Source organism: Delphinus delphis, chromosome 21 (assembly GCF_949987515.2).
Source record: "Delphinus delphis chromosome 21, mDelDel1.2, whole genome shotgun sequence".
In the NCBI taxonomy this organism is placed as follows: domain Eukaryota; kingdom Metazoa; phylum Chordata; class Mammalia; order Artiodactyla; family Delphinidae; genus Delphinus; species Delphinus delphis.
In genome coordinates, this window is record NC_082703.1 from 1,268,532 (window position 1) to 1,285,051 (window position 16,520).

Below are 16,520 nucleotides of genomic sequence, written 5' to 3' on the forward strand. Positions count from 1 at the left end.
ACCAAATTCTTGCGTCTTTCCTTCTTTATCAGGCTTTTTCTTATTTATTTTCTTATATTCCTTAGACTATTACTCAGACTACTGCAAAATTCATGATAAAAATGAATATCCACAAACTAGAACTTAGCAAATTCTTACAACAGAACTGTAAACTGGGTGATAAGGTTATTTCCATTTTACCAGTAAGGAACGGGAGGTTCCTAGAAGTGAAATAACCTACCCTGGACCAAGCAGCCAGTAGAGAGGATGATCTGACCTCCTGTCTTCTGATCCCAAATCCCCATATTTATGCCACCCCACCACAGTACATTGAATTTTATTCAGGACATCCAGTACCAGGTGTTTCAGACAGCTCAGAGGCTGACCCAGGGCCTGAGCAGGCGGTAGACTGGCATAACAACTCTTCTCCAGGTTACCACTGCTGTTCGTATTATCATTAGTTTACAGTTATCTCCTACTACATGCTAGGCATTGTGAAACCACTTGATTTTCTATTCTTGATTTTTTTTCACTTAATCTCATTTGCTTTTGAATAGGTGTTATTCATTCCATTTTACACTTGGAAAGGTTCCCAGGTTTTCTGTAACTTACTCAAGATCACACCCCCAGTAAGTACCTGAGGCAGGATCTGAACCCAGATATGACCGGCTCTGAAGCTAGGAGAGCCCCTGCCCTCAGCAATGAGCAGGGGCTCCTTTACAGTTAAGAAAAAAAAAAAAAATCATCATCACAACTGCTTCAGAAAGCTAGAAAGAGAAAAATAAGAACCTATCTTCTACAGAACAAGTTTTAAAACATGAGAGAAAAGGCCTGAAGAGATCACCAGAGCAGCAGGAATGAACCTGAGAGGCAGGAGCTCCCCACCTAGAGGACAGAGGAGGTCAGCCAGATCCCCCCAAACAAGTTCACAAGATCAAGGTCTTTTCCTGTCACCAGCTTAACTAATGTCACATGATTTTAATATTTTACATTATACTAAAATACCTGCAGGGAATTCCCTGGCGGTCCAGTGGTTAGGACTCAGCACTCTCACTGCCGGGGCCCAGGTTCAATCCCTGGTTGGGGAACTAAGACACCACAAGCTGCGTGGCACGGCCAAAAATAATAATTAATTAATTAGTTAATTACTTAATTAAATACCTGCAGGTTTTAAGTTGGGATGTCAAAATGTATTTGAAATCGCACTTCAACAAATTTCTCTAAGTACTAATCTTGTTTCATGTGACTTTTCCTAGACAGAAAGACACTAAAGAAAAAGAAAAACAGGAAGAAAAAAGATACTTCCAATGTCTGCACTTCATTTGAGAAAGGTGAGAAGGCAGAAAACCGGCAACTACCAGCTGGAGTGGACCCAAATGAGCGGAGCACTCCCCAGGCGTAAGAGCTGCACACAGACGTAATCCACCCCCTCTGCGGGGCTCCTCGGGATCCTGAGCGCCCTCCGAAAGAAAAACTGGGAAGCCCAGACGTGGAGTATATATATCTGTTACACCAAAAATGTAATCTTAAAAGGCAGTTGTGTGTACTTCAGAGAATCAAAAGAGAAATCCCTGCCATATGGCTGTATTTGCTGTCCCTTTTCCCATCTGTCCAAACCCAAGCTCCATAGAAATAAACAATATTCAACCCTGCTAATGGTCACAGTGACCACATTTGTGCCCTGCAGGCTTCAGGTCAGGACTTACTGACTGGAGCTGCAGTCTTCAGCTGATGGGCCGGAGAGGGAGAAGCACCCAGACACAAAGGAACCCATTGGCCCTGGGTATCTGTAAGTCTCTAATTATCCTTTCTAATTTTGGAGCCACGTGACTGGATTCCACACAGCACCACTGAACCCGCTAGCTAGCCTGAGTGCTCTGCAGCTGGACCACAAAGGGAGGGGATGCTACTCTTTGCTCCTTCATTAAACTATTGTGTTACATTCACAGGGTGCGCTATTTCCGCATTGGCATGCAGCTCTCTGGTCAACATCAGTGTTCAGAGCATCTGAGAGAATTAACTATTCCTGCCAAATTGACTCCAGGATCTTAAGAGGTGTTTTCAGCTTATAATGAGCGATCTATTTGATACTGCAAAGGTACATAACCCTTTAAAAGACAGAGTCAGCACACATACTCTCTACAAACGTCCTTTCCAACCCTATTCTAGAATATTACAGATTTGAAGTATTTTCTTCTTTGACTTAAGTGGAGCTCAGTCCCGCTCTGGCCACAAAGCCTGGCTAAATCCAGGCCTGGGGGTGTTCCTGAGAGGGAACTAAGGTGTGTTGAAGTGCCACAGGTCCTCGTCACCCTCCCCAACCACTCCACCTTTCTTACAGGAAGCAACACAATTGAGAACAGTGTCATCCTGTGTTCAAAAGAAATCACTGTCAGATACCGCCACTGAAATAATCTTTAATGATGTAAAAGCATATACTGATATAGAAAAGTATTTAAAAATATACCTAGGCAATGTCAAGCAAAAATATTTTTGTTTTGAGATCAAAAGTAAATGGTCTCTGGAGCCTGACTGCCTGGGTTCAAATACTGGGTGTGGCACTTACCATTTGTGTGACTTTGAGCAAGTTACTCAACTGCTCTGAGCCTCAGTTTCCTTACCTGGAAAATCAGAACATTAATGTTCCTTTCTCTTAGCTTATTATGTGAATTAAGCACCATGTCTTTACTAAAGAAAGAAAACCTATGGACTACATATGATGCATAGGACATAAGATGGTGTTTAGAGACAACCTAAAATGATCTTATAATACTGTCTAACACTTTATACATCAAAAGCAGTAACTCAATAGGAATGGGCTTAATTTTCTTGGTTCAAGTCCAGCTAGAATCAAAGCAGCATTATCAGCGCAGATTAGTCTTATCATTCCCTTTCCTTTGTGCTTTCCTCAGAGTTCACTTTATCCGACACAGTCAGACCCCCCAGTCCACTGCCAAGGAAACAGGAGAGACCAGTGAGTAGAGGTGGAATGCTAAGCACGTGCACTTGTTTTATTTATCACTTTTGCTGTGTTGCTTTATCACAACATTTATTAATAAATGAATTTTTTTCTCCTTGAAGCCTAACACTTTGGCCTTGAGTGCCTAACAGAAGGGAGTCAATCCGGGTGACAGTTGTGCAGTCAGCGTCCTAGTCTGGACTTCCTTAACAGACTCAGTACCTCAGTATCTACTCCTTACCTCTGCAGAGGGATGTTTTAATGCAGAAGAAATTTTTAAAAGCCTGATCATTGATTACATTAAAAAAATTTATGGAGACAGGTTTATTAACAATTTGGGAATTTTTCTTTTTTTTAACATCTTTACTGGAGTATAATTGCTTTACAATGGTGTGTTAGCTGCTGCTTTATATAACAAAGTGAATCAGCTATACGTATACATATATCCCCATATCTCTTCCCTCTTACATCTCCCTCCCGCCCTCCCTATCCCACCCCTCTAGGTGGTCACAAAGCACAGAGCTGATCTCCCTGTGCTATGCAGCTGCTTCCCACTAGCTATCTGTTTTACATTTGGTAGTGTATATATGTCCACGCCACTCACACTTCGCCCCAGCTTACCCTTCCCCCTCCCCCGGTCCTCAAGCCCATTCTCTACGTCTGCATCTTTATTCCTCTCCTGCCCCTAGGTTCTTCAAAACCATTTTTTTTTTTTTTTAGATAAAAATTTGGAAATTTTTTTCTAAAATTGAACACATACACCATCACCAAGCACCAGCTCTACAATTACCAACTCAGACTTACGGCTCCATGAATATATGGCATGAGAGGAATTAGATCAAAAGAAAGAATACAAATATGAAACCAGGCAGCCTAGAACAGTCAATGTACCTGGTCTAGGAGTCACGCAATTTGAATTCTGGTGCAAGATCTGTCACCAGGTAATTCTATCCCACCCAACGGGGACTCAGATTCTTTACTGTGAAACAGGGTTATCTAAGACCCCCTTTAAGCTGGAAAATATCATTATTCTTCAACCCACGATTCCTCTGGTGCTACAACTTCTCCAAAGCACTAAGAAGGCAGAGAACGTAGAGAAGAATATGAAAATTATTCCCGATTCCCTAAAATTTCTTAGAATGATTGAGCCCATCCTAATTTTTAACCGTGAATCACCAAACAAAAAACCTCCTCCACCTGTAACTGCTTATTATCTTATGCCAAGTCCAAGAACACAAATGGCGTGCCCTTGCCAAGCTGGTCTGTCCACATCACTAGCAGTGCTCAAGGAAGGGTGAATGACCACTGGTCAGGAATCATATGGACAGTGCCAGAGCCCATCTCTAACATGCTTCTCATTCAGTACTGGAATTCGGTCTCATGGCTGGGCAAGATCTCATGGTTTGACAATGCAGGTAACACAGCTGAAACCTTATCTCAAGTTGGCCTGAAGTATATACCACTGTCCACATCTGAGATGCTAAAGTACTATAACCTACCCCAATACTCTCTCTTAACTACCCAGCTCTGCCCTACTAATGACTGGCACTCACACTGGCCCCAATGATGGCTGCTTCCTATTCTGAGTGTGCAAACTGCACCTTTGATAAACCTTTCACCTTCCTGTTCTGTGCTGATGTTTACTTCTTGTCTTTACTTACTTACCCTCCCTGTGGCTTCTGCAGCAAAGCCTCTCAGCCAAAAACACCTCAGGTCCCCAACAACTTCAACTCACTCCAGAAAGTTGGATTGGAATTTCAATGAAATTATCTGCATTTTACCACAACTTACAGTTACCCGAGATGATGGTGAAACTAAACGACTAAAGTAGCACCATCCACCCAGGGACACCCCCTCTCAAGGATGTCCCCTCAGAGACACCCCTCTCTCTGGCCCCTTCTAGAAACACCCCCTTCTCAGGGATGCCCCCCTTCCCTCAGGGATACCACCTCTTAGAGATCGGGTATAAATGCGGGTTTACCAGCCAGTTCTGATTCACACATTTGCTCCAGCTTCTACTTGGTACCAGGTACTGTGCTAGGTGCTTTAATCTATATTAACTCTTTAAATCACATGGCCACACAGCATACTAAGTATCATTAACCCTACTATGCAAATAAACAAAGGGGGTTTCAGAAAGAATAAGTGGCTTGTCCAAGAAATTCAGACCAAGGTCTTCTGCTTCTGAGAGTTGTGTGACCCAAGAAGACAACCAACATCCATGGTCTATTTCACATGGAAATGCATAGCTGCAACGTTACCATGTGCCAGTCTTGAATGTGCTCAGCCAATGAACTATAAACCTATAAACTGCTTATAGGAAACACTTAACATAGAACAGACTGATCATAAAAACAGGCTCATTAGAAATCTGTAATATGGGGACTTCCCTGGTGGCGCAGTGGTTAAGAATCTGCCTGCCAATGCAGGGGACATGCGTTCGAGCCCTGGTCTGGGAAAATCCCACATGCCGCGGAGCAACTAAGCCCGTGCGCCACAACTACTGAGCCCGCGGCTCTAGAGCCTGCGAGCCACAACTACTGAGCCCACATGCCACAAATACTGAGCCCACGCGCCTAGAGCCCATGCTCCGCAACAGGAGAGGCCACCTCAATGAGAAGAACGTGCACCACAAAGAAGAGTAGCCCCTGCTCGCCGCAACTAGAGAAAACCCGCACGCAGCAACAAAGACCCGACGCAGCCAAAAATAAATAAATAAATTTATATATTAAAAAAAAATTCTGTAATATGTATACTGACTTAAAAAAAAAAAAAAACTGACGTTTTTTCATACAACTTTAAAATAGTTTATCCCCATTTAACCTCCCCTGCACCTCCCCAAACATGTGAATTGACACATTTTAATTCAGGAAAAATATATTAAAACTAAATTCATAAAATGATTAAGAAGTTTAGCATTCTCTTCCCACTTATGGAGATGCTGAAGGACAGGTAAATGACCCTAGAATGATGAATGACAAGAGATGAAATGCTGGATAATCCATAAAGAGACAGGGAATCACTAAATGACAGGTACAGCACATAAAACCTACATAATTTGTGATTCTGTGTTCTAGGGAGAGTTAAATCCTAAAGTAGAGAGAGAAAATAAGTATTTATGGCGTTGACCAAGGAATCAGCTCTACCAAGCACCCATATAATTAGATCCTCCCCCACCATCTCAGGAACATGAAGACTTCCCAGCAGAATGGGACCTCACAGGGCAAACGGCCAAGAGAGATTACAGTGACCATCTAATCCAACACCCTCTACTTACAATCAAGGAGTCTCTGGCCTAATCAAACAACCTGCCCCAAGTAATCAACCAATGCCAGTGGCAGAATGAAAGCCAAGATCTCCCAGTGTCCTTTTCCCAGCACCAGGCCACTGCTACCAAAGCTGCATCATGGGACCTAATACATACTCATCACCCACAAGTATTTGTTCAGGATCCAATTTACATATGGTAATACAAGAAATACTGCCAAATAGAATGTCCACAGGTTGCCAATTTGGCAAACCACTAAATTGTACTCTACCTGCCCCCAAAACCCAAATTACTTTTCACTCACATCATTCACTTATATCCACAGAAACCAGCCAAATGCTTTTCAAATATGTTCCACACTCAGATTTCCAAAAAAAAAACTGCTACAAAAACCACCAGCACAAAATTAAGAGAATGGGACCAGTACCTTCCCCAGAAAGCAATCTCTGGGGTGCCTTTCGTGTAGGTGGAGTTACTGGAGCCACTCAGCCCATTGGTGATCCCACCAGAATAGCCCATCACTATTCCACCATCTGCAGAGATGCTCAGGACGTCCTGCTGTCCTTCCACTGATGTCCTCTCCAGGAACTGACCACCTTCTTTAATGCGCTGTTGTATCATTGGAGTGAGGGGCACTTCAAAGCTAAAATAGCTATCAGGCTCTGAATATAAAGTCTCCAAGGACTCAGCACTGTAGTATAAAGAAGTGTTGTCCAAAATGGTTTCAAACTGGGAGCTGTACACATCAGTGGAGTCCTCTGCACAACCAGACCCAAGGATATCATCATCTCTGGCCCGAAAGTGCTCCTCTTGCTCAAGAATCCTGGAAAGCACATAAAACGGACGAATTTCAATATCAGGTTATTTTTTCCCCTCCAACCATATAAAAAAGGGAACATTCTATAGAGCTAACACTTGTATTCAGTGGGCTTATGTCAATACATTTGGGAAGGAAGATTTCATAGAAACATATTCAGGCTGAAAGAACTCTTTAGCATACATACGCTATGCTACCCTCTACATAATTTAATATAGTTTTGAACTATTTCCTAATATGTGAATCAGGTCCAAAGAATATTTCAATAAAATGTTAAAATAATGAATTTTCATCTAGCCAACTAAACTCCACAAATCCAAATTAACAGCTACTATCATTCTTAATTTTAACAGAAAGAGGTCATTAACAGGTAAATGACCTGTTAGAAGATAAATATATTGTGTAAACTTAATGGACTAAAAATACACTAAACTTTCATCAGTCTGTTAATATTTTCTGATTTAAATAAGACCAAATGCCCTCAAGAAGATAAATATTCTATAATCCAAGGGCTGTCCCCTGGTGACAATAAGACAGCACTGCAGAGAGAGTTCAGGTCCAGAAACAGCCAGCCAGTAAACGACCTTTTAAAAGAAAAAATAAATAAATAAGAGCCAACAAACGTGTTTACTACAGGGCTAACCAAAACAGTGACAACCTACAAAAAACGTACAAGTTAATATACCTGGGGCGTTAATTAATTAATATGCAGCATGTTCTTCAAATATTAAAAATGAACATTAGAATAACTAAATAAAATTTTAAAACTCAGTAAGAGAAAGAATACAAGAGACAGAAAAACGTGGAGCTGAATCTGGATGTGCCAATTACTAGCTCAGCCTCAGGAACAAAACAGAAATAGGAATAAAACTACCTGGTAGGTAACCCACATTTCTAGGTATTACCAGGATTCACATTCAACAGTACAGTTGTCTCTGCTGTTTTTAAATTACTGAAGGTCTACCCCACACCAAGTACTATTCTGGGTTCTACCTCTAAATGGCTCCTCAGGGCACTTGCAGTGAAACAGGAAGCTCAGGATGAGGCCCCTCCCTACCTCTGCTCACCTACTTCCCACCCTCCCCCAGCCCCCAGGCTCCAGCCACACGGGGAGAAGGGCGGACGGAGGGTCACATCTTAAAAGGCACCTGGAGGCTTCTGCTTTGCAGTGTCCAGGAAGCATGCTCCATTAGCGACAAGCAGTCCTCCTTTGCTCAGGTGGTTCCCTCTGCCTGGAATATCCTCCTCCCCATTCTCTGCTGGGCAAACACGTATTCATTCCTGAAGTCTCAGCGTAACTATCACTTCCACAGAAAGGCCTTCCCCAAGCCATCAACCGAATCAGCCTCTCTCCTGCATTCAGACTATTCTTTCTAGGGACCTCCCTGGCGGTCCAGTGGTTGGGACTTCGCGTTCCAATGCCGGGGTGAGGGTCTGAACCCTGGCTGGGCAGCTGGGATCCCACGTGCCTCGCTTCGGGGCCAAAGGGCCAAAAGGTGAAGCAGAAGCAATACTGTAACAAATTCAATAAAGACATTAAAAATGGTCCACGTCAAAAAAAACTTTAAAACAAAACAAAACTATTCTTTCTAGTATGTCTCCCTTCTTCTCCTTTACGGAACCCAGCACAATTAGAGGTCCCAGCATTATTAATGTGTTGATCTTCAGAAGTAAATTCCATGAGGTCAGTGACCTCAGGCCATGTCTATTTTCCACTGTTTTTTTTTTTTTTTTTGCCCTCACCGCACAGCTTGCATGATCTTAGTTTCCCAACCAAGAATGGAACCCATGCCCGCTGCAGCGGAAGCACAGAGTCCTAACCACTGGACCGCCAGGGAATTCCCAGGGCCATGTCTATTTTGAACATTCCTTTATGCCCAGCATCTCTAGCCGTATCAAGGACAGAGCAGACAACTGAAAACCATTTGTGAAAGGACAGGAAGGGAAGGAGGGCGGGAGGAAAGGAGGAATGAATTAATAATCTGCACAGGCACGGAAGTGCATACCCCAGTGGGAATATAATTACCGAGCCATGTACCACATATCAGGGCTCCTTTTGAGGGGAGTCTGGAGATTTTCTGTGTAGGGGGGATGGGGACGGGAGGGAGAGGACTCCTGACAGCCATCCTAAAGGAGCATCTCTTCGTGGATCTGTTAGTTAACTGTGGAGAAAACGGCATCTCCTTACACCAAACAAACAAAACCCTTCAGGCATGACACAGATGTTTTCCCATGTGAACTACCACAGGTGGAGGACTGACAAGACGGCACACATTTGAAATGACTTTGCCAAGAGGAACACTCTACAGTCAGACTACAAGCAAAGGATGTGAAGACAGACGGGTATGGCTTCCATTTTTCCAGTCTCACAGCTGGTATGGATGCCAGAAATGTAGGGAGAGACCAGGAAATACCATATGATGCCAAGTTTACTCATCAGGGCTGTAATCAAAACATGCTGCTTGTGAGAAGGGAGACCCATGTGAGTGTCATGGAAGAACTGAATTCTGACCTCCTGATCTCTTTCAATCTAGAAAACTGAGCCAGCCTCTGTGTTCCTACATGTATAAGGCTGTATGCAGGCAACGGTGCTGCACCCAGAAGAAATGCCTGAGTTAGGATGTAATGACTACAGGATGTCAAAAAGAGTTCAAACCTTTCCACATTGTTAAAGATAATCGTGGGGTATTTAGTTACCTTGATGTTGGAGAAGTTGCAACCTGTCAAATACAATAAAACATCAGAAATGGAGTCACCTAGTTTAGAGTTCACAGTCTCCCCATATGGACAACTTTATAACAAGACCACTTTAACATCTCGGAACCTTAGAAGCAACATAGCTTACAGTCACTTCTCTTCCATTCTGTGGTAAACAAGGACCCAGGATATTGTGAATCGAGTTCTCACTGGCATCACAGACAGCAGGATACTATGCGAGCTCACCTTTCCCTGTCTCTCTCCAATTCAGGTTTCGTCTCAAGATGTTCCTTGTTTTCCCTTAGGAAGACTTCATCCTCTCCACTCTCATGAAGAGGCTCAGGCAGAAATGGCCCTGAGCCAGTGGCCAGCCTCTCTGAAGGAGCTCTCCAGGTGTCATCCCAAACACTCTCAGTTAAACCAGCTGAATCACACAAACCAGCAGATGAGATGAGATGGCTTGGCACTTTAGAAAACTCTTTGCTTTCAGGAGGGGTTGTCCTTTCCAATGATGTCTGAAAATCCACAGGTTGCCATGTCCCTCTTTTCTCCCCTCCTGTCCACAATATTTCCACCCCTTGAAATTCCACATGTTTGACCTGGCCTGGGCGTCCTGAGGAGCTGCCTCGACCACATTGCTCTGGGTGCTCTCTCCCCTGATCAGATCTCCTCTCTCTCAATAACCCAGCACTTCCCACTGAGCTGTGGGTCACGGGGCTCCCCACGGAGGATGCTGGACAAGCTGGCTCCTGCACATGGACAGCCCCCTTTCTCCCATTATTAGCTCTTAGGGAAAGCTCTGCTTGAGTTTCTCTAGTTAATAGTGCAGTCAGGTCCTCCTGGATGCTCAAATAAAAACCTTCCTCAGTCGTAACTTCAGCTGAAAGAGGTATATCGGGTGACTTTTCTCGGCCAGCAGGGAACAGTGTGTTGGCTCTCTGTGTTTTATGACTGGCAGGGTCTGGCTCTTGTTCCACCTGCTGAACTAAAAAAGTAGAAACCGCATCTCCATCCAGTACCTTTGTAGCCTGCAATGTTCCTGAAACTATTCTGGCTTCTGTGGCTTTCAGAGCTGAAATCAAAGAGTCAATGGGTTGTAAACTCTGTTCCTTGAGATGACTCTGAGAGGGGACCTCTCTGACATCTTTTGGTCCTCCGGTAACACTGAGAAGCCCAGAGGGATGGCCAGCAAGAGACTGGACCCTCTGCTGCACCTGAGGGCAGCACGGCAGAGACTCGGCATCAAACTCGAGAGAGGCTCTTAGGCCTTCTCCACTTTCCTCCATGGTCCCATATTCTGGAAATTCATTTGTGACATTCGGGGGGAGTAAAGTGCTTCCTCCATGATCACCTACAAAGAGAACAGAATGGACACATGACTTGTTCTGAACAACAGATTCCAACGTGTGTTAATAAATCTCCATACGCATCAGGCATTCAGTCATCCTTATGGGATCCTTTCACTGTCTCCTGCCCCCACCTCTGCAACACTTGCTTCTCATAACCCTGCCGGTGGTCCCTTCCACTTAGCTTACACGAGAGTACCCACAAAGGTTTTGGCACAGACAGAGACGATCTAATGACACACGCCCTATTCAACCCTGCTTCTGATGAAGTCCCACACACGCACCTCGGTTGCTGCATACGCAAGAACAGATGAAAATAAGGATATGTATCATTTTCCAAATACCACTCATGAAATAGCAACTAAAGTATTTATATTGGGCACAACAACAAATAGTCTTACGATCCAGCCAACAATACCTGTGCAGTGCAATCTCTGAGATGGAAGCCTCAGAAAAAAGATATGATCTATTTAAAGTCAGTAAATATTTTTTTGGCTGGAAGCTTCCCCTTCACTGTTGGATTTCTGTTGTGGGGGGGAATGCTTTCAGAACATCCCTGGGGAATGAGACTGAAGTCAAAATGGAATAGGAAACTTAGTATGTTAAGAAAGATCTCTGGGATCCCAAATGAATAAAATTTAAATGGTATCATATGCAGAACCCCAATATAGGAAGCAGTAAAAACAATTAGCATATATTTACTACGTAGGATCAAATTTACATCCTTTTCTTATTAAAACGGCAGTCAATGAGAAAAATGAAGACACTCTGATAACAGAATTTTAAATTGAGGATTTATGGATAACAGTTACAGTCCTATCACCCCAAGATCCAATTTCCTTCTGAACTTGGTTTTGGTTACTTTGTATCGAGAATATCCTCATCTACCCTGGAAATGTAGGGTCCTCACTTGGACAACTTTATGACAGAGGACACCTGTTGTTTTTGTTATTGCTTTTAAAGCATTGCCAGCTACCACCTTCCTATTCAGTGAAATGTTTGATGACTGTCTGAATATATACAATGAAATGACATGAAAGACTTGATTCCAAGGCATGTACAAAATGAGGTAACTTGGAAACATAAGTTAATGTATAGTATCCCACAGTGTGGAAAATCTGATAAATAATAATACATCTAAGAGTGTATTCAGTTTCATATTTCATTTTTGAAATAATTTGAAATACATTTTTTAAATTAAATTTGAATCAGTATTGATGGAATCCAAGAAGCACTTCTCTGTGATTGTAGTATTGATAGTACCTTCACAAGACAGAAGTAAGAGGATGCGGCTTGCTTGAAATCTGAGGAGGAAGCAACTTTCAAACCCTGATTTTGAAAAGGAAGACAGTTAAAAGCAATAAAGATTCCTCTTCCTGTGGCACACTGACATTTTAAATTTTTCAATAAAGACTGTGATAGGACTTTTAAGATTCAGTTGTCTTTAATATATTCACAAAATTGTGTGACCATCACCGCAATCTAATTCCAGAACATTTTCATCACCTCCTACCACCACCATAAAACCTATATCCAATCCATTAGCCACCATTCCTCAGCCCCTGGTAACTACCAACCTACCTTCTGTCTCTATGGATTCACGTGTTCTACTTCATATCAACAGAATCACACAATATGTGGCATTTTTTGTCTTTTTTTCCACCTAGCACAATGCTTTCAAGGTTTATCCACACTGTACCATGTACCAGAACTTCTTTTCTTTTTATTGACAAATAATATTCCATTGTATGGATATACCACAGTTTCTTTCCATTCATCTGCTGATGGACATTTGTGTTATTTCCACATTTTAGCTATTATAAATAATGAACATTTGTGTACAAGTTTTTGTGTCTACATTTATTTTCAGTTCTCTTGGGTATATATCTATGAGTGGATTCTGGGTCACATGGTAACTCTCTCTCTTTAATGTTTGGAGAAACTGCCAGTTTTCCAAAGCAACTACACCATTTTACATTCCTACCAGCGAAGTCTGAGGGTTCTAGTACTGCCCATATTTTTTATTATAGCTGTCTTAGTAGATGTGAAATGCTATCTCACTGTAGTTCTGATTTTGCTCAATATCATTAATCACTGTGGTAGTGATTAATGATATTGAGCATCTTGTCACATGCTTGTTGGCCATTTGTATGTCTTCTTCAGAGACATATCCATTCAAATCCTTTGCCCATTTTATAATTGGGTTACTTGTCTTTTTATTATTGAGTTGTAAGAGTCCTTTGTATATTCTGGACAGAAGTTCCTTATCATATATATACTTTGCAAACATTTTCTCCCATTCTGTGGGTTGTCTCTTCCCTTAGTTGATGGTGTTTTGTTTTCTTGTTTTTTTGTTTTGCGGTACACGGGCCTCTCACTGTTGTGGCCTCTCCCATTGCGGAGCACAGGCTCTGGACGCGCAGGCCAAGCGGCCATGGCTCACGGGCCTAGCCGCTCCGCGGCATGTGTGATCTTCCCGGACAGGGGCACGAACCCGTGTCCCCTGCATCAGCAGGCGGACTCTCAACCACTGCGCCACCAGGGAAGCCCGATGGTGTTTATTTTGAAGCACAATTTTTAAAAATTTTAATAAAATCCAACATCTATTTTTTTATTTTGTTGCTTGTGTCTTTGGTGTCATATGCAACAAATTATTGTCTAATCCAAGGTCACAAAGATTTATTCCTTTTTTTTTTTAGGAGTTTTACAGTGTTAGCTATTACATGTAGACCTTTGATCCATTTTGAATTAACTCTTGTATATGGGGTAAAGTGGAGCTCCAACGTCATTCTGTTGCATGTGGATATCCACTGTCCCAGCACTACTGTTGAAAAAAACTATTTCCCCCACTGAACTGCATTAATGCCTTCATAGAAAATCAACTGACCATAAACGTAAAGGTTTATGCCTGTACTCTAAATTCTATTCCTTTGAGCTAGTAGCAAGTATAACACCATATTGATTACTGTAGCTTTGCAGAAGTAAAATCAGGAAGTGTGAGTCCTCCTACTTTGTCCTTCCTTTTCCAGGTTGTTTTGGCTACTCTGGGACCCTGGCATTTTCCATATGAATTTTAGGATCAGCTTGCCAGACACCCGAAATGTTCATAGAGGCTGGGATGAATCTGTAGAGCACTGCATCCTAACAATAGTACTATTAAGTCTTTTGATCCGTAACTATAGGATGTCTTTCCATTTATTTAATTTTCTTTAATTTCTTTTAACATGTTTTTGTTTTAAATGTACAAGTTTTACATTACTTTTGTTAAACTTACTCCCCTAAGTATTTTCTTTTTGATACTATAATATGCAGAAATTTTTTCATTTTCAGATTATTCACTGCTAGCATATAGAAATACAACTGGTTGCCGAACTTACTATTTAGTACTAATAGCTTTTGTGTGGATTCCTTAGGATTTCCTATATATAAGATCATATTGTCTGTGAACAGAGATAATTTTACTTTTTTTCTTTCTTATCTGGATGTCTTTTATTTCTTTTTCTTGCCTAACTGCACTGGCCAGACCCTCTAGTACAATGTTGACTGGAAGTGGTAAGAGCTAGACATCCTTGTCTTGTTCTGGATCTTAAGAGAAAGCTTTCAGTCTTTTACCATTAAGTATGATATTAGCTGTGGGTTTTTCACAAACGCGCTATGTATCAGCGTAAGGAAGATCCCTTCTACTCCCAGTTTGTCAAGTGTTTCTATCATGAAAGGGTGCCAAGTTTTGTCAAATGTTTTTTCTCTGTCAATTGAGATTTCCATGTGGGTTTTGTCTTTTAATCTAGTAAGAGTGAATTACATTAACTGACCTTTATATACTGAACCAACCTTGCATTCCTGGAATAAATACCACTTGGTCATGGTGCATAATCCTTTTTTAAAAGTTGCTAGATTCAGCTTTTTAGTATTTTTGCACCTATATTCATAAACAATATTGGTCTGTAGTTGTCTTGTGCTATCTCTGGTTTGGGTAGTAATGTGGGCTTAACAAAATGAATTGGGAAATATTCTATATTGGCATTTATTTATACCTTTTTACACTTTTTTAAAAAACATTTTTCATATTTTACACTTTTTAGGCTTTTAACAGTTTTCTCTTCCTTAATAATTCAGGGGACTTAATTTCCTCCGTAGTTTAAAAGCTATAAATTTATTGTTAAAATGCAATGAAAGAAAAAAGTATACAATCCAAAAGCATGGGCTTTTTTCTTTAACTTAGTAAAATAGCTTTAAATTGTTAGAGAAGTACTTAGATCACAGTGGGAAATACTTCCTATAGACGTTATAATGCTTTTATTTAAGTTAGAGTATGCCTTTACAAAAAATGAGGATCATAGAATATAAAACTGCAAAAGTCAAAGGAATCAAAGAATTAATTTGGCTACCTAACATAATTAGCAAGAAAACAGCCTCAAAGGAATGATGTACTTGCCAACATGATACAACAAATAAAAACCAGAGCTTATCTATTTTACCTCTACTAAGCTGTACATCCCTCTCCTGCCCTCCATCTTTATTAGTAGTGAGATACCCTAGTATGTGTCTTCAATCTTTTCCCTGAAATTTAAAAAATCTTCTGAGGGCTTCCCTGGTGGCACAGTGGTTAAGAGTCCACCTGCTGATGCAGGGGACACGGGTTCGTGCCCCGGTCCGGGAAGATTCCACATGCCGCGGAGCTGCTGGGCCTGTGAGCCATGGCCGCTGAGCCTGCACGTCCGGAGCCTGTGCTCCGCAACGGGAGAGGCCACAACAGTGAGAGGCCCGCACACCTCAAGAAAAAAAAAAAGAAAAAAAAAGATAAGAAATAAAAAGTGTTGGTAAGGATGTGAAGAAAAGAGAACCCTAGTACACTGTTGATGGAACGTAAATTAGCGCAACCTCCAGCGTGTGGAGGTTCCTCAAAAAATTAAAAATAGAACTACCATATGATACAGCAATTCCACTTATGGGTATTTACCTGAAGAAAACAAAAACACTAATTGAAAAGATATCTGCACCCCTATGTTCACTGCAGCATTATTTACAATAGCCAAGATATGGAAACAACCTAAGTGCCCATCGATGGATGAATGGATAAAGAAACTGTGGTATATATATATATTATATATAGTTTATATAATGGGATATTACTCAGCCATAAAAAAGAATGAAATCTTGCCATTTGCAACAATATGATTGGACCTTGAGGACATTATGCTAAATGAAATAAGTCAGAGGAAGACACATATTGAATGGTCTCACTTACATGTGGAATCTTAAAAAAAAACAAAAACAAAAACAAGCTCACATATACAGAGGAGAGACTGGAAGTTGTCAGAAGGATGTGGGGGGAGGTGAAACGGGTAAAGTGATTCAAAATGTACACACTTCCAGCTATAAAATAATCATGGGGATGTAATATACAGCACGGGGACCATAGTTAATAATACTGTCTTGCATATTTGAAAGTTG

At 41.5% G+C, this 16,520-nt stretch overlaps 1 protein-coding gene across 9 annotated transcripts in view; it reads right to left on the minus strand.

The window, feature by feature from the left end:
- PSD3 (pleckstrin and Sec7 domain containing 3) overlaps positions 1–16,520 on the minus strand; it is a 570,605-nt gene that overhangs the window by 372,521 nt on the left and 181,564 nt on the right. For all 9 annotated transcript variants that reach the window (XR_009517869.1, XM_060001190.1, XM_060001192.1 and 6 more), the window contains 2 exons: positions 9,967–11,071; positions 6,634–7,029 (listed from right to left, as the gene is read on the minus strand). Coding sequence is in view for 8 of the 9 variants with exons in the window: in XM_060001190.1 (XP_059857173.1) it covers positions 6,634–7,029; positions 9,967–11,071 (1,501 nt within the window). In the remaining variant the exon portion in view is untranslated. The remainder of the gene's footprint in view (positions 1–6,633; positions 7,030–9,966; positions 11,072–16,520) is intronic.